The sequence below is a fragment of the Aethalodelphis obliquidens genome, unplaced genomic scaffold, assembly GCF_003676395.1.
Source record: "Aethalodelphis obliquidens isolate GAN/ISIS:26980383/991018 unplaced genomic scaffold, ASM367639v1 scaffold48, whole genome shotgun sequence".
NCBI classification, from domain to species: domain Eukaryota; kingdom Metazoa; phylum Chordata; class Mammalia; order Artiodactyla; family Delphinidae; genus Aethalodelphis; species Aethalodelphis obliquidens.
This window is the reverse complement of record NW_020837992.1, coordinates 16,602,706-16,626,240: the sequence shown is the minus strand read 5'-3', so window position 1 is coordinate 16,626,240 and position 23,535 is coordinate 16,602,706. Positions and strand designations below refer to the sequence as shown.

At 50.3% G+C, this 23,535-nt stretch overlaps 1 protein-coding gene across 1 annotated transcript in view; it reads left to right on the top strand.

The window, feature by feature from the left end:
- Positions 1-23,535, top strand: part of CACNA1E (calcium voltage-gated channel subunit alpha1 E) — a gene marked incomplete at its 5' end in the record, with an annotated part of 141,418 nt that overhangs the window by 56,272 nt on the left and 61,611 nt on the right. The window contains 15 exons of the mRNA XM_027082654.1: positions 2,712-2,765; positions 3,384-3,473; positions 4,421-4,630; positions 5,412-5,524; positions 7,170-7,282; positions 7,645-7,776; positions 8,242-8,314; positions 9,170-9,287; positions 11,356-11,423; positions 12,905-13,002; positions 17,107-17,163; positions 18,333-18,986; positions 19,401-19,714; positions 21,745-21,904; positions 23,076-23,205. Of these exons, the coding sequence (XP_026938455.1) occupies positions 2,712-2,765; positions 3,384-3,473; positions 4,421-4,630; positions 5,412-5,524; positions 7,170-7,282; positions 7,645-7,776; positions 8,242-8,314; positions 9,170-9,287; positions 11,356-11,423; positions 12,905-13,002; positions 17,107-17,163; positions 18,333-18,986; positions 19,401-19,714; positions 21,745-21,904; positions 23,076-23,205 (2,384 nt within the window). The remainder of the gene's footprint in view (positions 1-2,711; positions 2,766-3,383; positions 3,474-4,420; positions 4,631-5,411; positions 5,525-7,169; positions 7,283-7,644; positions 7,777-8,241; positions 8,315-9,169; positions 9,288-11,355; positions 11,424-12,904; positions 13,003-17,106; positions 17,164-18,332; positions 18,987-19,400; positions 19,715-21,744; positions 21,905-23,075; positions 23,206-23,535) is intronic.

The window sequence follows — 23,535 nt, the reverse complement described above, 5'->3', positions numbered from 1 at the left end:
CCATTTTGCCCTTTGTCCTCTGAGGCTCTTGTGTGGAGGTTAATGTGAATCTCCCCTCCCTCTTCCTGGAACAGTATCTCAGCAGATTTGCCTCCAGGCCAGGCCGGCAGCTTGAAGTTCCCAACTGCCCTTGGCTTCCTGGGCAGGGGAGCCGTCTGACAGACCACCCTAGCGAGTAGGCTGGCAGCAGAGCTGGAAGGCAACCCTCCCTGCCCTTGCCACGGCCCTGCTCGGGGTCAGGCAGCCCGGTATGCCGCTCTTTGCGGCTCTGCTTTTCAGTCGCATGCAGAATCCCAAGGCTCCACTTTCTTCCAGTTGGCAAAGCCAGCACTCTCCTTCTAAGCAAAAAAAGACGCACCGCGACGTCAAATTGTGCTTCCTGGCCCTTCCCTTTACAAGTGGAGCGTGAGTGATTCAGAGACATATGGGTTACATTTGCCTGGAAAGACATGCTCAAGTTCGAAAGCGAACTTGGCGAGAGGCATGGGGGGGGGATGGGAGGGCCGTTCCAGCCCATCCAGAGCCCTCGAGCGCTTCCCAGAGGTACTCAGCAGCACCATACACCCTCCGTCCGCCTTGGGGGTCCTCAGATCTGCTGATCCCAAAGCCCCGACACTGCCCAGAACGAAAAAGACTCTCTGGCTGAGGTCGTTCATGTTGCTATGAGGTATTTTAACAAGTACCTAATTTTAAAAGGATGCCCTCCAAAAGCAAGTGCTATTAATGACTTTAAAACCCTCTTTGTCCTCATCAAGGAGCAGCCCACCAATAACACTTAACCTGTCAACTTAGTTTTGCCAGAGGACTGTACTTAAAAAAGAAAGCTAAATGTCATGACTTTATAATGGCCATCCTGCCTGGCACCCTCCGAGCCTCAAAATGTTCCCCTCCCTGGGAAATACATTATATGCTCTCAGTTTTCTATGCAGGTGGAATTATGGTAATAACTTTACCCTCTTATGCCTGTCCTTTTACTTGTTAGAAGTGCTTAAATTAAAGCATTGCTTCATAGACCCTGCTGCAAGCTTTTCCCCGGCAGCTGGGATCTTAGGGAATGATTGCTGGGGTCTCCAGCTCCCTCGCCTGTGGCTGAGACAGGGGCGGGGATCAGGACTCATCCACACCACTCCCAATCGTTGGGCTCAGAATCCCAGCACACACGGGACAGAAGGGCTGTTTTGTTGATAAGTTTGGAGGGATGTCAGTGAGGCATATTCTGATAAGTCTTAGCAGAAAATAGTATCCTGCCGATGATGACGCCACTGTGGAGTACAGGCTGCTCCTGGGGAGGCCAAGAGGGGCGTCCAGGGGACTGAGTGGTTGTTTTCCAAACGCCAACAACCAAATACATCGTCCCAATGCCGACCAGGCCTTCCACTCTCTGACACCAGTTGGGGTGTCCAACAATTCAACTCAATTCTGACGTGAAGTTAGTGCAGACACCGCAGGTGAAAGGCTCCGTCCCACAAGCCTGCCTCTGCTTTGCACACCAGCCACGGTGGGGTCCCCAGGTGACCTGCACCTCTTCCCGGCTGACTAGAATTTCAGAGGGCTCCAAGTTTGATAATTAGTTAGAATGACTTACAGAACTCAGGAAAAACTACCACCAGTTTATTATGAAGGATACAAGTCAGTAACAGCCAAATGGAAGAGATACACGGGGTAAGGTATGAGGGTGGCGTTTGGGGGGCATGCAGATCCCACATGCCCTCTCCAGGCACTTAACCCTCCCAGTACCCTGATATGCTCACCAACCCATAAGCACCCCGGGCCCCGTCGTGTAGGGTTTTTATGGAGGTTTTACGTAGACATGATTGATTAAATCATTGACCATTGGTAATTGAATAGTCTCAAGACCCTCTCTCCTCCTGCGAGGTGGGAGGGGGATGAGACTGAAAGTTACAACCTTCTAATCATGTGGTTGGTTTTTGGGGGAAACCAGCCCCCATCCTTACACTAACTAGGCCTCTCCCACAGTGAGTCATCTCATTAGCGTACAAAAGACAGTAAATTCCAAGGGTTTGGAAGCTCTGTGCCAGGAAGGTGGACAGAAACCAAATATTTATATTTTGTTATATCACAGGGACAAATTCATGATAGGCCCAAGCCTCTTCAGCTCAAGCTCTGCTCAGCTAGGCAGGATGGAAGTGGTGGCGGGGAGAGGAGGCAAGCCCATAAGCCCTGCTCCTCTCTTTGGGGTGGCTGTGAGAATCTTCCTCCGCCCCTTCCTTAAAGGAGTAGGCTAGAACCCAAAACACGGTCTCACCTTCAGAATGAAGGGGTAAGGTGTTATGACCTAGGGGCTGCAGACAAGCAAAATTAAGGGAGCTCCTGCTGCTAGAAAAGGTTTAAGGAACCTGGATAAAAGAAAAAACAGAAATGGAAATTTGTCATTCTTATCAATTTAGGGGATTTTAGTTAAAAAGATCAGCTTTCGCTCTCAGGGCTATTCTCCTAAACAGTGTATCAGAGACAGAGCTGAATCTTACCGATCACCCACCAACACCCCCTCACTGAAGACCTTCCTTTCTGTTCTGACCTTCGGGTGCTCCCTTCATGACCTTTGATGTCTTGCTGATGCCTGTGACCAGCTCTGAACTCTTTGCTCTCTCTCTGTTGCCCTGGAGCCAGAGCCGTTCCTGAGGGATTTTCATGTTGCAAAGTAATTTGGCATTTACCGATAATTTACTAAACCATTTGTTTCCATATAGAGGAAGTCATGCTTGCTGAAGAAAATAAAAATGCTGGAACGTCAGCCTTAGAAGGTAAGGAAGTGCTCCAGGGCCTCATTCCTTTCGCATTTGCCCCCTCTTCTGCAGAGGCAATCTCTCTTGATCAAAAGAGGAGAAAGAAAGAAAAGAGGGGCGCTCTGGGATTTGAAACGCAAGTCTCTCTGTCATAAAATCCCTCATGCTTTAAAATGAAGGGACTTGAGTCATGGATTTAAATGTTTTTTAAAGTGATGAAAATGAAATCCAAGAGTTGCTTTGTTCCAGGGCGTGTGCTTGATACGGGCAGTGAAAAAGCCATCATACAACCAATGGCACAGAAAGGGATCTTCTTTGACAATTTGTGGGGATCATCTTGGGACCACTTTCATTGGCAGGAAGTGACATTGTTTATGAAGAACCAGAACAAATAGATACGGAGTACCTGTTACCTACTGCATTTAGATAAGCTCTAGCAAGGCTTCGGGAGCCTTGTCCCATGGGATTCAAGAGCCTCGTGTGTCAGAGGTGCTGCTGACTTCACTAACCCTGGCTCGGGTATTTAAAGGCAGGCGCCTGTGTCAGAGGGGCCTCTTGCCCACAGTCCTCAGTTCTGACCAGACTGATCCGGTTGTTCTTGTGTCCTCTCCCTGGCCTCCGCCTTCCCCGGTGTAGTGCTCCGAAGGGCAACCATCAAAAGGAGCCGGACGGAGGCCATGACGCGGGACTCCAGCGACGAGCACTGTGTCGACATCTCCTCTGTGGGTGAGTGGAGGCTGTCAGATCTCCTTTCACTGCTCTGAACCTCCTCTGAAAGGGAACATCCTGTCTTTGGAGAAACACCACCAGGAGGAAGGGAGGCCAAAGAATCCAGAACTTTGGGATGTAATTAGGAAGAGGCGTTGGAATCTAATCTAGTTGACAATGACTTACAGAAAAAGATGGACCAGGGGATACTGTTATGTGAAACATGGGGCTTAGGGCCAAGAATCCAACCCAGATTCTTCGAGTGTGGCAGATGTATCCCATCGGCATATATATCCTATCTCTCCTGGATGTGATAATGAGAACCCACTTTGGGAAATTGTTCAAAGGATCCTGAGGACACCCATTTGAGAACCTGCAATCATTTGCTTAATCATAGTAGCATCTACCTACTTCCATCGCCTGCTTCCATGTGATACTTACACAAATTCCTACTGACAACCCTTTAACATGACTGGTGTTCAACCTCAGGTTCCCTTAGAGATTCTGGCTGATGGCAGATTTTTTCCTCCCCAGATAAAAGGGAAGGGTCTGACTTCATCCTCCAAAGCAGAAGAGGCGTACAGAGCTCATCGCTGCTTTAGGCTTCCAGTGGCAGAAAAAATCACAAATGCGGCAGGATGATTCCAGTGCCCGAAGCATATTTAAAAAGAAAAGCCAGAGAGAAGCCCAATCTGTTACAGACATAAACACGATCCTGTTAGGATTCAAGATACCGGCTGGATGCCTGGTGTCCTGCCTGGGGAATCTTTCCGTTTCCTAGGACTGAGGGTGCCCAGAGGAAACGCAGGGTCCCCTGCTGTGCTGTGGAAACTCTTAGCTCATAACACGGGGCAGTACCCTAGCCCTGGGACCAAAGCTGCCCACCTTGCCCTGCGAATACCTGCTTGCCACGGAGGGTGATGTCCTTTGCAGCCTCATTCTTCCTCCTTACTTCTCCCACTTAGGCACACCCCTCGCCCGAGCCAGCATCAAGAGTACAAAGGTGGACGGGGCCTCCTACTTCCGGCACAAGGAGCGGCTTCTGCGTATCTCTATCCGCCACATGGTTAAATCCCAGGTGTTTTATTGGATTGTGCTGAGCCTTGTGGCTCTCAACACCGCCTGTGTGGCCATCGTCCATCACAACCAGCCCCAGTGGCTCACCCACCTCCTCTGTAAGTGAATGGTGACTACTGGCTTTCACGGCAGCTGCTCAATTGGGGTGTGAATGTCAAGAGAGCAAGGTGTCACGTGGGCCTGGCCGTGGTCCTGCCCACCCAGAGTTCTGCCTCTCCACCACGTTGTGACCGAGGCCAGAGCTGTCCTCAAGGGGTCGGGGTTATCACACGACCATTCCTAGCTGTCACTCATTATTGAATCAGATCAACAAATCTTTGCTGATGAGTCAACAAGATGGTGTTGCACCTTGGGTAGTCTAAGGCCAGCTTAGTGCCTTACGTAGGCTCAGCGACGTAGGGTGTCTTGGTCACCAAAGTCCTAGGGAAAAAGTTCCTAGGGAAATGGATACCTTCGATAGACCAGAAAGGAAACGTGTAGGTCAGCTCTGGGTAAGGCTGCCGCTGGGCGCGAGTGAGGCTCCCAGAGGCTGTCACTGCCGGGAGTCTGGAGAGCGAATCCAGCTCTTTCATCAAAGCCATGCTTAAGCCCTTTCTCTCTCTCCTGAGAGCCATCTACCATTTGAAGGGCAATGACAAAGCCACCTGTCAAGAGAGCAAAGCTGACCCTGTGGAGTGTGCCTGGGACTCATTCTGGGTCTGAGCGTTTTCAGACTTCGTTAGGTTTTGCCTGGCACTGAGCTGGCATGGTCACTGCAAGTCCCGCTTGTGTAGGTCCTGCTGCTGTGGAGGGTTCCTCTGTAGGTGGGGCGATTGGACCGGGGAGGGCAGAAGCCCGTGCCATCCATGGAACCAACGCTTCTGCCTTTAATGCTTTCAGACTATGCAGAATTTTTGTTTCTGGGACTCTTCCTCCTGGAGATGTCCCTGAAGATGTACGGCATGGGGCCTCGCCTTTATTTTCACTCTTCGTTCAACTGCTTTGATTTTGGGGTAAGTGCTCTGGAGCCCGCCCATCCTTCTGCCAGGTGTTGCTATGCCATGGTTTGAGATAAGCAGCTTGCTCCGGGGCTCTCGGCGTGAAGCACTGAAATCAGAATTTATAAAAGGGGAATAGATAGGATTAGCAAAAAGGGAGGTCAGGAATGCGTGAATCCTTGCCGTACTAGGGTTTGTTTGGGTCTTTTAAATGCTCTTTTATTTTTAATGTTTTTAATGTTTTAATGTTTTACTGAATGGTAACACACATACCACAGAGTAAACACTTTGGTAAATTTTACAAAGCTACCCATAGCCAAAGTTTTGAACCACTTATTGTCTTGGGGGAAGCCTGGGGGAGAAGGACAAAAGACTTGATTCCAGAAGGTGGTTCAATCAAAAATGAGCAACTTATATATTTATTTTTTGAGTTCACTTTAAAATTGGGAAAATTATCTGGGTATACCCTTAAACATTCACGCACATATGCACATACACACTCGTGTATTAGCAAGTCCCCACATAGACTACTTCACCCAGTGTCCACTTTCCTAAATGATATATAAATGTGTGCGTTACTAACAGTCTTCAAGGTGCTTTCACATACATATTTGTCCTCCACTGCTTGCAGGGGTCCGATGTCCACGATGTTAGGTGCTGGGAGTTAGGCTGCCCGTTTACACATGAGTAAATAGGAGACCTCGTGGGCAAGTTCACACAGCCAGTTAGCAGCAGAAGTCGGTTTCAAAACTTTGGGTTCCTGAACCATCTCTCTTTCTGCCAAACCTACTTCTTTTTCTGCCAAATCTCCAGTTAGGTGCTAACGATTCTGAGCCCTTGCCAATCTGCAGTTTAACTTGGAACATATGCTTCTGGGTACAGGCAATTTTCAGGCATAAGAACTAGTGAAAGACCATTTTCACCTTAGTTCCCTTATGTACATACTTTTCAGCATTGCTGTGAGAATTAATTCTTGTTCTTTCTCCTAGTGCAATGTGTGGAATATAGTAGGCTTTCAATAAACACATAATTAAAGCGCAAAACAAATTGGATGGTTGATTTGACGTTGCTATTTCTATAGCAGTCAGATTCTACGCCACCAAGTAGTACCATCACGTTGGGGTATGGGGTCCTGAGTGACTGAAAGATACTTCATGTACAGGTGACTGAAACATTCTTGTTAGCACTAAATTCTAGGACAGTGAGAGAACGTGGATCTTCTCAGAGGTTTTTGTATTGGAATGCAACGTGTATTAATTTAAACTTGTTTTCTCATTTGAGGACCACTCTTGTCTGTTCAAGGTGTTATAAGAACAGTATGGCTGTCAGATGTGTGCAGAAGTGGTGAATGACTACTGCAGTTTTCACAAAGGACAGAACAGCAGTCAGTAAAGCAATCTGTAGTATGAAGGAGGAAATTTAGCAAGGGGAGTGGGGAGCAGTGGGGAGAGAGGTGGTAGAGTCTTGTTTTTCCTTGGCAGCCTTCACAAACAGGTGGTCCTGTTGCAGGTGGGCTGGGTGGGGGAGGGGGGCGTTTGAATTTCACAATGGCCCAGTGAGAGCTGTTGGTTGCGGAATACAAGATTGCTCCTCTCTCCTCTTCCTCATTCACCACCTCCTCCTTTTCCTCTTCTCACCGTGGCTGGGTTTGGCTCTTTAGGTCACAGTGGGCAGCATCTTTGAAGTGGTCTGGGCGATCTTCAGACCTGGTACATCTTTTGGAATCAGTGTCTTGCGAGCTCTCCGGCTTCTAAGAATATTTAAAATAACCAAGTAAGTGATCAGAATCTAGACTCTTCCCAACCACCTTCGAGAGTGGACGCTTCTCTCTGCCTTATTATATTCATTTCCTTCCATCCCCACGTGCCCTTACCACATGATCCCCTTTCTGACTCCACCCCACACTCCGTTCTCCAGTTCCTCCTTCTTCTCCGAAGATTAAACCAGAAAAATGCCCATGATGCCATATCCTGTGCCACATTCCCAAGGGAGCCACATTATTGCTGTCATCTCTCCTTCCTACAAGTATGCAGATGCGGCTTATCTCATAGACCACCAGGCAGATGCCCAGCTGTGCATGGAGATAATTTGGTATTTAGTGTTCACTGCTGTAATGCTGTCTGGGTTCTTTGTAGGTATTGGGCATCCCTCCGGAATTTGGTGGTCTCCTTGATGAGTTCCATGAAGTCAATCATCAGTTTGCTCTTCCTTCTCTTCCTCTTCATCGTTGTCTTTGCTCTCCTAGGAATGCAGCTGTTTGGAGGCAGGTAAGCACCAATGAACTTTGCATCCAAAGGAGCCTCAAAACCTAGACTTCAACCTGTGAGCGCTGGGGTCACTAATTTGATTGCCATGTTAACTATCTCGTTTGTTCGTGTCTGTGGCTCAAATCAACCACGAGCATGTGTGTGGAACAGATATCTCTGTTTTTAATTCGTTCACACTGTACAGGGTTCTTATTGAGGGGACCCCTCTCTCTGGAGCTGTCCCTGAAAGGTACAGCCTGGGGCTTTGTAACTCAGGATCAGCCCAGACCCCGTCCCATTACCAGGGCCCTTCAAGTGCACAGTCCCCCAGTAGTAGTCACTAAAACTGTCTTCATAAGTTACTGGGATGAAGGGAGAGTAGGGCACAGGGGGATGTGGAGGAAGGGGAAAAGTAGTGATGAAAACGGCATAATCTCGGGAAAGGAAAACTTGGTCATTTCATTCTCTCTGAATTTCCTTTTTCAGGTTCAACTTTAATGATGGGACTCCTTCGGCAAACTTTGACACCTTCCCTGCAGCCATCATGACTGTATTCCAGGTATGAGACGTTAAAAAATGTTACTTGGGATCCCTTGGTGCACACACTATAAAATGATGTGTTAAGAGAATTCTCCCTTTCCTCTCCAAGCTCCTCTCAGGCAGCTGGGTACTCTTGCTTACTGACTAATCATCATCACTATAATTCCTAGCATTTCTATAGCTATGTCCTTACCAATAATAAAAGAGCTCTATTGTGATGACCTCATTGGCTTTCTCCTTACACTTGTGAGTTGGCGAGAGATGTTAGTCAAAGTCATTCAGCAACATCGCATTTCTGGTTTTATGAAATTGGAAGTATCTTCAAACCCACGTGTGCATTTAAAGAAGCATCTTTTCCACGCACCCCCCCCAAAAATTTTTTTTTAAATCATGGGGGAAACTCAAAATCAATAATGTCTAAGAGCTGAAGGAGAACACTATTTAGCCAGAATCTGAGGCTGAACCAGAACCCAGGTTTCCAGAACTGGAGCCCATGAGGCCCTTTCCAATAATGCTGCTGTCTCAGGAACTGTATCTTGGCAACTCCTGGGGACAGTCAGGCAGTGACCAGACCACCTCATCTGTGTGATTCCCACAGGCCGGGCAAAGCTGATGTTTGGGTCAGGGTGGGGAGACTCTGTATTTTGAGGAATAGAATCTTTCCTTTTGATGTTCTCCTTCTGTTTTCAATGTCTCTTACATATCAGAAGGAAGTTGAGGATTATTCGTGGCCGTGACACTTTTTTCTCTCTCGCAGGATAATCAAGCAAGGGGTAGATGGAAAAGACCCAGGCCCAGAATTTTCCCCCTTCCATTGACCCCATTTTCTCATCCAACCCAGGTCTCTGATTTGCCTGTTGTTTGCTTTGCGTAGATCCTGACGGGTGAGGACTGGAATGAGGTGATGTACAATGGGATCCGCTCCCAGGGTGGGGTCAGCTCAGGCATGTGGTCAGCTATCTATTTCATTGTGCTCACCTTGTTTGGAAACTGTATCCTTTCTCAAAGGCTTCTCTTGGGCTGCCTGCAGGGACCAGCATGTGAGGAGGAGGAGGTGATGGTAGTGGTGCTGATGGTGGTAATAGTGGGGGGCTGGGTAGCACTGGGGTGACCATTGCTAGGTGTACTAAGAGGCACAAGGATCCCGATCTAAGGATCATCTGCTAGTTGGGTAAAGAAGATAAATATAAGCAAGTATCATCCAAATGATCAGATATCATAATATCCAAGTTATCAGATTAGCATCACAAATAAAAACATATGAGTCTGTTATAGTAAATGGTTGGAGGTACAATGAGCTGGGGAAAATAAGAAAAGACAGAGATCACTGTGGGCTGAAATAGTGACAAGATTATAATACTAATGAATTAATTATATGTTTTTTTTTACTTTTTTAAAAAAGACTTTTTAATTTAAGTATAGTTGATTTACAATGTTGTATTAGTTTCAGGTGTACAGCAAAGTTATTCAGTTACACATACATATATATTTTTCAGATTCTTTCCCTTATAGGTTATTACAAAATATCGAGTATAGTTCCCTGTGCTATACAGAAGGTCCTTGTTGGTTATCTATTTTATATATAGTACTGTGTATATGTTAATCCCAGACTCTTAATTTATTCCTCCTTCCCTCTTTCCCCTTTGGTAACCATAAGCTTGGCTTTCTATGTCCGTGGATCTATTTCTGTTTTGTATATAAGTTCATTTGTATCATGTTTTTTAGATTCCACATATAAACGATATCATATGATATTTGTCTTTCTCTGTCTGGCTTACTTCACTTGGTATGATAATCTCTAGGTCTATCCATGTTGCTGCAAATGGCAATATTTCATTCTTCTTTATGGCTGAGTAGTATTCCACTGTATATATATCCCACATCTTCTTTATCCATTCATGTGTCAATGGACATTCAGGTTGCTTCTACGTCTTAGCTATTGTAAATAGTGTGCAATGAACATTGGGGTGCACGTATCTTTTTGAATTCTAGTTTTCTCCAGGAAAAAACTAGTTTTTCTAGTTTTCTCCTATGCCCAGGAGTGGGATTGCAGGATCATGTGGCAGCTCTGTATGTTAATATAGAACAGAGCCTTCCACATAGTAAGTTCTCAAAAATATTAGTATTATGATTAATGCTGATACTACTGAGCATAGCTAACATTTATCGTACTTGTGCTGTTCATGAGACCCTGTACTAAGTGCTTTCCAGGCACTATTGCATCTAATCCTTACCTTATAAGACTTAGAGGAAATAACTTAATCAAAGTCAAACAGTTAGTAAGTTGTGAAGGGAGACGAGAAACTAGGTGCATTTAATTCCAAAATCCATGGCTGGTCGTGGGCTCTAGACCAGAAAGATTTAGGTTTTAATCCCAGCAACTCTGTTTACCAGCTGTGTGGCCTTGGGAAAGTCACTTAATCTCTCTGAGCGCCTAGTTTCCACATCTGAAAGGAAGAAGCAGTATCTCTCTCCTTTGATGGTTATGAATAGTAAATGAGATAATTTGCTTGAATGTTACGTTATAAACTGCAAACTTCTACATGATCATTAGAAGTTTTGGGGGGGTGGGACTTGCGTTGAATTGGGATTGCTAGAGTGAAAAGGGACAGCCATGTGCTGCAGCTATATTTTTGCATTTTCCATAGCCTCACAGAACAGTGATATTTCTTTAAGTTTTCTGCCCTGAAAACTTCTAGGGGCCAGAGCAGACTATAAACTAAACATGAAAAACCCATAAAAAGAAAGCTAGGCAGTGAGTTACAGAAATGGAAGGCCAGTTTGTCACAAAGTAGCTCACTTTGCCCTCTGGGAGCTTTGATTCAGGTATTTCTTTGTCCTGTACAAAGAGATGACATGTGGAAGGAGAGAAGACATAGTCTCCATCAAACAGAGTTGCATAACATCTCTCTCCCTCCCCCGACAGCCCCTGCTTAAGTGACTCTGGGATGGTTTCTGTTCCTGCTGGTGTCCCAGGCAGGAAAGGCCTAGAGATGCCCTCTCAGCCTTGCTGGGGCCTTTGGCTTTTCTTACTTGCCCATCCTTAACTCATCACCCCAGACACACTGCTGAATGTGTTCTTGGCCATCGCTGTGGACAATCTGGCCAATGCCCAGGAGCTGACCAAGGTAAGCATTGTTCTCCGGGGAGCCGATGGTTCTCTAGTGCCGTTGGGTGCCTGCTGGCCTTTGGGGCTGCGTCCAAAAGTCTGCATTGCCTGGCTCAAGCCTGCCAGGAAGGGCCCTTCTGGGAGCTTGTGGACAGCTGGAGAGCCACACATCCATGAAAGGAGCCTGCTTCACCCTCGCTGAGTTTGCTGAGCCTTGGAGCAGACTGGATCTCTCATGGGACGTAGAAGATAATCACTTAGTCACTGCAAACTCCCAAAGATATCCTTTGCAGAATTATGCCCTGGAAAAGAAAGAAAACACCAAAGTCCTGGATTTAAGTCCCACCTCTGCTCCTGTGACCTGTGGCTGTGTGACCTCAATCATGTGCCTTCATACTTCTGGGTTTGGGGGTGAGAGGGGCCAGGAGCATCTCTGTTCCTAGACTGTGTCTCCTGGGGTACTCCAGTGGCCATGGTCATCTTGAGGGAAGTTTCAATGAAGCTAGTTGCTACATTGCTCAAAGAACTGTTCCTTTCTTTCCTCTGAGTCATTTCTTCAGGGGTGGAGGCAATACTGATTGCAGTGGGATGGTCTAGGGAGATGAGTGAAAACTTCTCCCCACGTAATACACATTTGGTTTGGGGCAGAGCCCATAGCAACCTGGTGATGTTTCCGTGACTGCTCTTCCCTACGTCCTTGAGGGTCTTCTTCTCTGCAGGCAGGGAAAAATACCAGCTCCAGTATCTGAAAAGCTGGCTGTGAGTCATGCATCGACCACTCACTGGCTCTTTTAGCTTGTGCTTGACCCCTGGTCTCCATTAGCCTTGCTTCCTTTATCTGTAAAAAAGGAATGATGTATCTGCCTTGCATACCTCACAGGAGTACTGCAAGGATCAAGTAAAATGATGCGTGTGAAAACCAGAGCAGGCTGTGAAGATGTGTGTATTCCTAGGAGCTCTAGTCATTTTACCTGAACCGGCTTTCCTTGACGTCATCACATAGAGGGACATTTATGAGCAGGAATGTGGGTGAGGGGATAAGGTCCCTGCCTGGGCCCCAGGGTGGGGTCACTTAGCTGTGCAGGGAAGAGGGCGTGATGGGAAGTGTGGTGTTTACTTCAGGGGGCTGTGCCTGGAAGGTCCCCCTCCATCACTTCCAGACACTGCAGAGCATCTGAGAAGTGTCGGCTCTGGCCTCTGACCTCCACAACCCCGGCCAGCTCCCCTGAGGACTGGCACTGGGGTAGAACTGCACGGCTGTCCTGAGAAGGTGGGGCAGGGTGGAGGCCAGAATTGCTGGCCAGGAGGCTGCTGTCTCAAGGGGGCTGGCTGCTGGCCACCCGAGGTCTGTGAGCCAACCTGACCTCATTCTGCCTTGTTTCACCTCTTGCCCTTCTTGTCTCGCTTCGCCTGGTCTCCAGAACGCCTTCTGGGGAGAGCCATGGGAGCTGCTGTCCTTCACGAGGATCCCAGACAAAGCCCTCTCTGCTTTGTGTCTAGGATGAACAGGAAGAAGAGGAGGCCTTCAACCAGAAACACGCGCTGCAGAAGGCCAAGGAGGTCAGCCCGATGTCTGCACCCAACATGCCTTCCATCGAGTGAGTCGCTGTCCCCACTTCACAGACCCCTGGGCTCCTGTGCTGACAGCCAGTTGCTCAATTCCAAAGCTGTGAACTCTCACAGGGCGCCTGCTCCATGCCAGGAAACGTCCTGTGAATACAGCAGTGAGCAAGACAGGCTCTCTTTTTTTCACAGAGCTTTTATTTCAGTGAACAAGATAGCTGATAAATACACGAAATAATTTTATATAGCGAGAATAGCTATCAAATACATATAACAGGGTACTAAGGCAGAGGAACAGGAATTGGGTGGAGTACCTTCGGGCGATCTGGGAGGGGTTCTCTGAAGAGATGATATTTAAGCAGAGACCTAAATGTGTAGAAGATGGTCGTGTGACGTTACGAAGGTGGAACATCCCCAGCAAGACCCAGTGTGGCTGGTATGAAGGGAGCAAGGGGGAAGAGAAGGAGACATGGCCCGGGAGGTTCTGAAGGCCCAGGTGAAGGACTTTAGCTTTTATTCTAGTTACAACCATAGGAGGGTCTAGAGGGGAAGGGTGGATAGGTTAGGATTTACACTTTTAAAAGGTCCCTGTGCTCTGTGGAGATGGACTGTAGGGGCCCAGACTGGAGCCAGGAAGACAGAGGTTGGCTCTTAGAGTAAAGTAGGTGAGAGCTGGTGGTGGTTTAGACCATGGTAGCAATGGAGAAGATGAGAAGTCATCCCATTCAGTCTGTATTTTGGAGGGAGAACCAAGAGGATGAGCTGATGGAATAAATGTGATGGAGGTGGGGATGAAAAAAAAAAAAAAGAGAAGAAGCAAACGTTTCTCCCAGGTTTTTAGGTTTGAACCTAAGCAACTGGGTAGATGATGGTGGTATTTACTGCTAGCCTGGAGAACAGTGGAAATCCAAGGTTCATTTTGGCCATGTTAAATTTGAGATGCTAAGACATGCAAGTGAAGGTGTTGAACGGGCTGTTGGCCCGTGAGTCTGGAGTTTAGAAGTCGGGGTTAGAAATAAGGATTTGGGGGAGCGTTTGCATTTGGACGGCATTTTAGCTGTCAGCCCGGGCGGGCTGACTCAGGGAGAGGTGGGCTGGAGAAGCGAGGAGCTGAGAACAGAGGCCAGAGCACTCCGTGCCTCAAGGAAAACCCGCGAGGAGGCTGATGGGGAGCAGCCGGAGGTGGGAGAGAGAACGAGGGAGCGTGGTGTCCTGGAGACGTGGAGAAGAACACGCTTCCAGACGGAGGGAGTGGACGGCGGAGCTCAGGACCGTTGAAAGATCACGTAAGATGAGAACAGAAAAGGGAGCGTTGGGTTTGGCAAAATGAACGCTGTTAGCGACCTTCCCGAGAGCCGTTTCAGTGGCCCAGTGGGAACAGAATCCAGTTGGAGCGGATTAGGGAGAGAATGGGAGGTGATAAATTAGGGTGGCGAGTGTAGACTGTCTTTGAGGATCCAGCCTGGCCCTGTGGCTGCTGGTGGAACCGGCAGGCCATGGGCCCTGCGGGGCGACTGACCACTGTATGGTGCTGGGGGAGGGCCTTGGAGAAGGGCCTTGAGAAGTGACCACAGAACCACGGAATTCCTGTTGTGGCTTCTTGGCCGTCCTGAGAACTTAGTGAGGGGTCCTGGGGTATCACTGGGGAGGGTCTGAGAGCCCTGGCAGCTGGACCTCTAGCCTGGCCCCAGACCCTGTCATCTATTACTAGAAGCTGATCAGGGGGGAGCCCTTCTCTGCCCAGAGCTCGTGTGAAAGCCTATGAATGTCGTAGGCCTCGCCTTGTAGGAACATTCCAGAGTTCTGTGTGGGGACCTCCCTCCCCTGCATGAGAAAAAAACTCCCCTCCCCCCCACCCCCGGCAAATTTTTTAAAGATTGATGAAGAAAGGTGAAACAACTCCTTGCTCCCTAGAGCATTCTCTGGGCCTTGAGCAGTTTCTACTCCACTTTCCCTGCACTCATGAGCCTGGGCTAAAAATACATATACACAGGTATCCAAACATGCTGGTGGGTAGGGCTGGCTGTCACTTAGCAGTAGGTGGTTCTATTTACTGAGATGAGGAAGCCTGGAGGAGGAGTGGGTTAGAGATACGTGGGGGAAGGATGCTTGGCCCAGAGTAGAAAATCACTATTTATGGAATGAAAGAATGAATGAGATGCTGGTAGGCACGTGGCAGTAGGCATTGAGCTGTGTGCGTATCCGGCCACAGTGAGGTGGGAGAGGTGCTGTGACCATCCAAGATGAGCAGAGATCCAGGCTTTGGGTGCAGTGCTTGTGCTGCGAGGTGGGTGCTACAGGTGGAACGTTGTCAGGGTGTGTGTGCGCTGCCTGGGCTTACAGCCCAGACTCCTGACTTCCGGACTACGGTATAACTAAGTGCGAATGTGGTGTCCATAGAGAAACACGGAAAGAACATTGTTACAAATTAAAAGGCCCAAGTGCTAGTCGTAGCTCGGTCCCTCACACGCTGAGGGAACCTCCTGGCATCTCAGAATCCCTGTTTCCCCATCTTCGAAATGAAGAATACCAACCACCCTTCCTGATCCACAGGGTCCTTGCAGGGTGTATGTGAGGTCATATATGCATGAGTTGGAAAGATGCTTCTCTGTGATTTTAGGTATGAAGACATATTAATGGTTGTGATGGGATATGAATCTGGATCTTTGTATGTGCGACTGGAGAAGTGAAGTTTGAAGTGTGTATCTGATTTGTGTGGAAATTAGAGGTTGGTTCTCTCTTTTGCCTGGCGCGCGCGCGTGTGTGTGTGTGTGTGTATGCGCGTGTGCGCATATGTGGGTATGCACACATGTGAGCATGTAAGAGAGAGATAATTCTTCCATGTAATTACACTCTTACACATGTGCTCCTGGAGGGCTGGCATTTGAATATCTGAGAATTTGCAAATAGCCAGTGGAAGGTGCTTTTCCTGGTGGGAGTGCATGCTGCCCGTCTAGAGCGTGTGCTTCTCTTTCTCTCTGCTGCCCGTGCTTCCTGGCATGGCCACTCTGCGTGCATTGCAGCTGTCAATGCTGAGGGGTGCGTTCATTTGCGGAGCTCACAGGTGTCTCCACAGTGATACCCACATCCATTCCAGGGGTGCTTATGTGCATTGCGCCTCTTCAGGCTCAGACCAGCTGCCTCTGCTCCCTTTGCCCACCGTGGACCACGCTTCTCTGCAGATGTGGACACGGCGTTTGAACAGTGCTAGTTTGCCTGCGTGTTCTCCACTGGTGGGTGTCAGTTTCATCGGGGAAGGAGCAGCATTTGCCAACCTCCCAGGTCCAGGCAGGGCCCATTGGGCCAGACTGGGTTTGTCAGCCCAGGAACTGGGGCAAGCTCATTCCACAGGTGTCCCAGACGTGCAGTCCTCCACCTGAGCACTGACAGCTTCATTTTTCCTGTTTGCCTTTGTGGGTGATGCCTCTACCCTACCATTCTGACCTTCCTTGTGTTTGAAAGGACACAACACGTGTGTATCTGTAGAAGAGATTTTTCCCTGTGCAAGGCCAGGAAGGTTAATACTGTGCTTTACCCAGCTGAATAGACTGAACATTGAAGGCCTCTGGTCAGGGCCACTGCATTGCACACATGCAGGGGGCACTGCTTACATCCTGAAGTATGTGGACAGCAGCCCACGGAGTGGTGGCCCCGCCTTTGGCCGTGGGCTACTTGGTGGCCTCGATGGTGTGCATGGCAGTGCATTTGTTCCCTGCATGTTGTGTGAGATTGGAGTGATGAGCTGGGGAGTCACACCCTTGTGAATATCCTAGAAATGATCAGGGGGAAATACAACTCTTTGTCCAAGTTTACAGGGTTTCCAAAATAGGTCTCTGAAGGATATTTAAGTGAAAGCGTGAGTGCCAGTGGGGCTTGATGACTGAGTATCCGAAGCTGTTACCTCCGGGAAGCAATAGACCCTTTGTGTGCCCGCATGTTTGCTTCAATACTAGATCCGTGTGTTTGCACACAGCAAGGAACCAAGGTCACTCCCTTGGAGAGCTGAAGGTTGGGAGTGTACAGAGGGCAGCAGACACGTAGGGGATTCTGCACCTCTCCCTGGAGATCGGCTGGTGGCCGTGGGGCTTGCGGGTCCTAGAGGTCAGGATAAACTGAACCTGTCCATTTTTCTTCCCCAGAAGAGACAGAAGGAGAAGACACCACATGTCGATGTGGGAGCCACGCAGCAGCCACCTGTATGTGTGTACCGGTTTGCGTGTTTGTGAGTGGTTACGTGTGGGTGCGGGGACACCGTGTCTTTGTCCTTGCCGTGGGCAGAGTGGCATCGGGCGTGCACGTGTCAGTGTGTGCCATGGTGTGTGCGTGGGCGTTCCGTGCACATGGTTTGTGGATCTGCCCCTCCGCACCTCTCACCATGTGCCTATCTCAGTGTGCGTCTCAGGTATGTGACCCCGTGTGCAGTTTGCTCTTCCGTGTGGCCTGTGAGTGGGCATGTGTCGGTGTGGGTCGTTAGTGCCGGTGGGGTGCCTTTCACGCAGGCACTTGTGGACAGCACGTGTGGGCCCCAGTGAGGATGCGTGTGGGCACATGTGAGCATCCCCTGCACGGGCTCTAGGCGTGCGCCCGCAGGCGTGTGTGAGTGTGGGCATAGGCGTCCACCCCACCCCCCCCGTGGGAGCCCACTCTCTGTGTCACGTTTGTGTGTTCCCGCTGCCACGTGAGTGCTCAGCGAGGCCCCTGAGCTGGACTGTTCAGCGGTTGTTTTGAGTATGAGTTGCTGGTGGTCCCTGGACATAGAGTCCTGTGGATTTTATTAGTGGTTGTGGAAGAGACCCCACTGCATCACTGCAAGAGTGATGCCAAGACCTTTTATAACACGGGTCTGCTCGCCACTGTCATCCGTCACCCTTGGATAGTACCTGCCCATTGTATTTCTCAGCCCTGGCTCTCCCAGGCTGTCCTCAGAAAGGGAAAGGAGAGGGAGAGGAGGAGGAAGAAAGGCCTCTCACCTTGAACTAAGGGCCATTGGTGGGCGCAGAGCAGGTACAGGCTGCTGCCCTGAAAGCAGAGGGGAGCTGGGGGAGCGGACATCTGGTAAGCCTTCGTACTACTGTCCTGGGGACCGGGACTCAATCCTGGGCTGACCCCACCCCTCTCAGCTCCTGCGGAGCAGTGATTAGAGCGGGAAGCCCCACGGACCGGGGGACAGTGGTCCCACCACCCCCTCGGCCCCTCGCGTCTTTCTGTGCACCCTGTCTGCAGGTCCTGGGCTCTCCCGTTCGCTCCCTGCACTGTGTGTCCCCCCATCCCACGGCCACCGAGGGCTGGCCTCTGCCCCGTGGCCGCCCTCCCTGGCCCTTAGCCGTCAGCTCTGACCAAGCCCTCGCCCTCTCCCCTTTGCCAGGAGGGAGCGAAGGCGCCGACACCACATGTCGGTGTGGGAGCAGCGCACCAGCCAGCTGAGAAGGCACATGCAGATGCCCAGCCAGGAGGCCCTCAACAAGGAGGAGGCCCCACCCATGAACCCCCTCAACCCCCTCAACCCCCTGAGCTCCCTCCACCCACTCAATGCCCACCCCAGCCTCTACCGGAGACCCAGGCCCATCGAGGGGCCGGCCCTGGGCCTGGGTCTGGAGAAGTGTGAGGAGGAGCGCGTCAGCCGCGGGGGGTCCCTCCAGGGGGACGCAGGGGACCTGTCGAGTGCCCTGGACAACCAGAGGAGCCCCGTGTCCCTGGGCAAACGGGAGCCGCCCTGGCTGGCCAGGCCCTGTCATGGGAACTGTGACCCGACCCAGCAGGAGGCCGGGGGCGGGGAGACCGTGGTGGCCTTCGAGGACCGGGCCCGGCACAGGCAGAGCCAGCGGCGCAGCCGGCACCGCCGCGTCAGGACGGAGGGCAAGGAGTCCTCCTCCGCTTCCAGGAGCAGGTCTGCCAGCCAGGAGCGGAGTCTGGATGAAGCTGTGCCCAGTGAGGGGGAGAGGGACCTCGAGCCCAGGGACAGCCACGGGGGCAAGGAGCCCACAATCCAGGAGGAAGAGCGATCCCAGGACTTAAGGAGGTAAATGAGACGCAGGAGCGTGCCCGAGGCATGTAGCGTGGCTGGAGTTAGGGGTTCTTCAGCGTGAGCCCTTCCAAGCCTCGGTTTCCCCTGTAGTAAAATGGAGGTGATGCTAATGCGCCTTTTACGAGGCGTGTGTAAATATGACAGCGATGGCGTCCACCCCTCTGAACACCAGGGCATCTCCTGTTGGGAGTGGGTAGTGGATGAATGGATAGGAGTAAAGGCAGCGGATACTGCCCGTGGACCTTAGCTCCTCTGCCTGGCTGGGTGGGGTGGGAGGCACCGGATGCCACGTGCTCTCCAGCAGGGCCGCTTTGGCTCCCCGCACTTCTGCTTCTCGCCAGGCGTATCAGCCGTTTCGGAACAGCTTCTCGATCTGAGCCCCACCTGTGTCCCCCTCTCTCTTCACAGGACCAATAGTCTGATGGTGCACAGACGCTCCGGGCTGGCAGGAGCCCTCGACGAGGCCAACACACCCCTCGCCCTGCCCCAACCAGAGCTGCAAGCGGAGAAGGATGCAGCGCTGACGGAACAGGAGCCGGAGGGCAGCAGTGAGCAAGCCCTGCTGGGGGACGTGCAGCTGGACATGGGTCGGGTCATCAGCCAGAGTGAGCCCGACCTCTCCTGCACCACGGCCAACACGGACAGGGCTGCCCCCGAGAGCACCAGCGTCACCGTCGCCATCCCTGACGTGGACCCCTTGGTGGACTCGACCGTGGTGCACAGTGAGAACACAGTTCCTGTCCCCTTCACCCCCATTGCTCATCGTACCCGGGGCTGGGGGAGTCTTGGCTCTGGAGTCATCCCTGGAGAGCTGCGTAGAAAACCCCACCAGAGGGATGAACCCACTCTTCAACATGTAAAAAAAAAACAGCAGCAGTTTTTTTCCCAGTTTGCAAGAAAAATAAGTTAGAATTTTCTCAATCTTAAGTTTTGCCCATAAAATGTCCTTAGGCCTTTGGCCCCTGTGACCATCCTAGAGTCTTCAGAGAGATCACACGTGATTTTTGACCCATTTTTATATTCAGCTATTTGATTTATTGTATGAATATCTGACGGTATTGTCTGGGACCCCCCAGGTGCTCTGCCACTTGACAGTTTGGGGACCGTTGCTGGAACAGAAGATGGCAGGTGGGCTGGGGCCGGCACTGGCTGTGCTTGGTGTGTAGCCTCCTAAACCCTGTGTCTCTCGAGGCCTCAGTTTATCATCTGTGAAGTGAGGGCATCGAACCGGATGACCTCTGAGATCTTTCCCTGTGCTAACATTTTATGAATCTATTACTCTTATCTACTCTTTTTCTCCTAGGAGCTCTTAGTCACACTTTCTCTTATAGTTCCTAAAGGCAATGGTTGTTCACCTGTGAGACCTTAAACGGAAGCAACCCAAAAGCACTTAACCCACACCCATCCCTGCCCTGAAACCCCACCCATCTCTGCATTAATCCCACCATCCACCTTATCATCACTGAATCGTGACCACAGGATTCCACTCTTGCTTTTTTTCCTCTCTTTCTTTCCCCATATTTTTCTCTTTTCACAGAACAGTCCTCTCTCCCTGTTTTTCTCTCTCCCACTTCTATCTCTGTTTCTTCACCTTCTCAAAGTGAAGAAAATGTCTCAAAGTATTCTTCAGAGTACCAGTACTACTTTAAAAAGTGAAATCTCGCATATCTGGTGCCCCTGGGGTTGACTTGGGTGGGCGTGTCTCAGGATCTCAGACTCACAACCTTTTTTTCTGTCTTATTTAATTTTATGTTCTAATAATGAAGTTTTGGGGGCCCTCCACAACATTAAGAAAGTTTGACCCCCCTCTGTTCTCTTTCTGGGGCTAGTCCCTGTCCTTGGTCGTAGGTAAGAGCGTGTCATCAGAGGGTTTTTGGACACTTTGGATGACTTACCTTTTGGAAGGACCTGGAAGGGGTCAGGACCTCAGAGGTTTGCTACTTACACAAGGTACCAGGGCAGAAGCATTCAGTGAATGGGAATGTGGGAGAGGTTCCTTTGCCCCACTCTGATAGCCTCATCCTCTCTGCCACTCACCCCACTCTGGGACTTGCATAAGGAAACAGAGAGTAGTGGTCCAGCAGCCCCACTCTGTCTCTGCTTCTTCATCCTCTCAATCCTGGGATAAAGTCAGGGACCCATCTTCGTGTGAATATTGCATTCTTGTTTCTACATTAATCATGACGGGAAAAAGCACAGCCAGAAAGGCTGCCACAAACAGAGTAATGTCTTCTTAAAATCTTCCATTGCAGTGTGATTTCTTTGAAAGGAGGTAGAATTTTGAATTGGGAACCCATGCCAGCTGTATGACCTTAGGATAGGTCCTTGAGTTCCCTGAACTTCAGTTTTCCCATCTGTAGAAGGGGAATAATAATATATGCCGTCCAGGGTGTACTGATGTGAAAAATGCCGTAAGTGAATATATACAAAGAGTTCAGAGTTTAGATATAAATAAACTTTGTAAACTTTACAACAGAAACAACCATTCTGTTTTACCCCGGGAAACATGATTATCATTTATATGGCAAAAAAAAGGGCTATACCATCTGAAATCAGGGCAGGGGTAAGGCTGGGAAGAGAGCAGGGCTTAACTCAGTATAATCTAGCAAACACCCCGATGTTTTCAGGCACCTTGCCAGGCACATGCCTAGCTGCCTCTCCCGTCCCCTCCATCCCATCCCCAGTGGAAAATGAAGGGCACCGTTCTGCACGTAGCAAGGTTTCTGAAGATTTCAACACGTTCCTTTTGCAGTCAGCAGCAAGACTGATGGAGAAGCCAGTCCCTTGAAAGAGGCAGAGATCAAAGAGGATGAGGAGGAAGTGGAGAAGAAGCAGCAGAAGAAGGAGAAGCGTGAGACGGGCAAAGCCATGGTGCCTCACAGCTCAATGTTCATCTTCAGCACCACCAACCCGTAAGACACCCTCCATTGCCACCTCCCTTTGGTGCTGGAGTAAACAGCCCAGGTTTGAGCCAGGGCGGGGTGATGAGAAGGAGGGATGGGGGTCCAGTCTTCCTCCTGAGCCTTCCTGGTGGAATGTGGCCAGACATCTGAAGACTCCAGGGTGCTCACTAGGTGAGGCCAGTCATGGAATTAATGAACAGCCTTGGAACTCTGTGCCCATAGTCTAAAGAGTAATTTAAGACAGTACAGAATGAGAAATGTCATGAGGGAAGGACCCTTCACCTACTCTTTGGTTAGCAGGTTGGGGGGGTGGCGCGTGGTGAGAAGGAAGGAAATCTACTTGGGATGTGTCACCAAATATTCCAGAGGTGGACAGAGCTGAGAATAGGGAGGCTTGGATAACTAGATCATCCGTTGGCTGCCCTACGTGTGAATTTTGAAGTGGGTGTGTCCCTCAGAGCAGAGGCAGGGCATGAGATGGGGTTGGCGAGGAAGAATCTGGAAGGTTAGCTTTAGGAAAGATGGAATTTTGAAAGAGAAGCTGCCTTCCACCCTGGAAATGAGCAAGATGTACACATAGACCAGCTTCTGAGTCTGGGAAGGTGAGAAGGCTTTCAGTGACCATGTGGGCAGTATTCAGGCATGGCCCTGGGAAGGAAGGAACCGGGGCTAAGAGATGTCAGGCCAACCGAGGCCAGGATGCTGTCTATAGAATAGTCACTGTAATCAGAATACCTGAGGCTCAGGGAAGCCTGTTGCTGCTTCCATCGGGAATCTTAGGATCAAGGTCTGCTTTTACGTTTATTGGTTCTTAGGAGTTCCTTGCTGCGCCCCAGTTTCTGCACAGTTGGGGAGTAGACATTGAGACCCAGTGGAAGGTACCTTGTAGCCACCCGAGCGTGTGTCACCTGGTGCTGGCCGCGGCTCCCCCCAGCTCAGATGTGCTTGCAGATAACGTATGTTGGCTTGCGTACTGCAGCCTCTAGCCAATCTGATTACCTTCCCCCCACCAGCACTTTCAATCAAGGGTGGTGCCTGAGAAATTAAATGGCTCTCCCCCTGGCTTCCTCTGGCCAGGGCCTGGCTGTCTGGAAGAGGCTGATGTGCGTGGGGGTGGGGAGGAAAGATGGGGATGGGAGGGAAGGGGGGCCGGCTCAGCGGGCTCATCCGCCGCCCACAGGATCCGCAGGGCCTGCCACTACATCGTGAACCTGCGCTACTTTGAGATGTGCATCCTCCTGGTGATCGCAGCCAGCAGCATCGCCCTGGCGGCCGAGGACCCCGTCCTGACCAACTCGGAGCGCAACAAAGTAGGTGCGCGGGGGCTGACTGCCAGCCCCCGTAGTACCCTGGTACCGCCCATCGCAGCCCCTCCCATCCCAACATTAGAGATGAGCTAAAGAAGGTTCCTGGAGAATGAGAGAGGCTTGAGAGATTGCCTGGTCCCAGTCCTCAGGGCAAAGCGTGAACCGCTCCCAGGCCAGTCCCCACCGGCAACCCTAACCCTAACCATACTGCTTACCTTTACGTTCAGCAGTGGGCCTTACACCCAGAGCCAGCCATGGCCGTGAAAGGGGGTCTGCAGTCACCCATGGGTTGGATGTGGGGTCTGACCTAGGGGCATGGGTGATGTGGGTGAC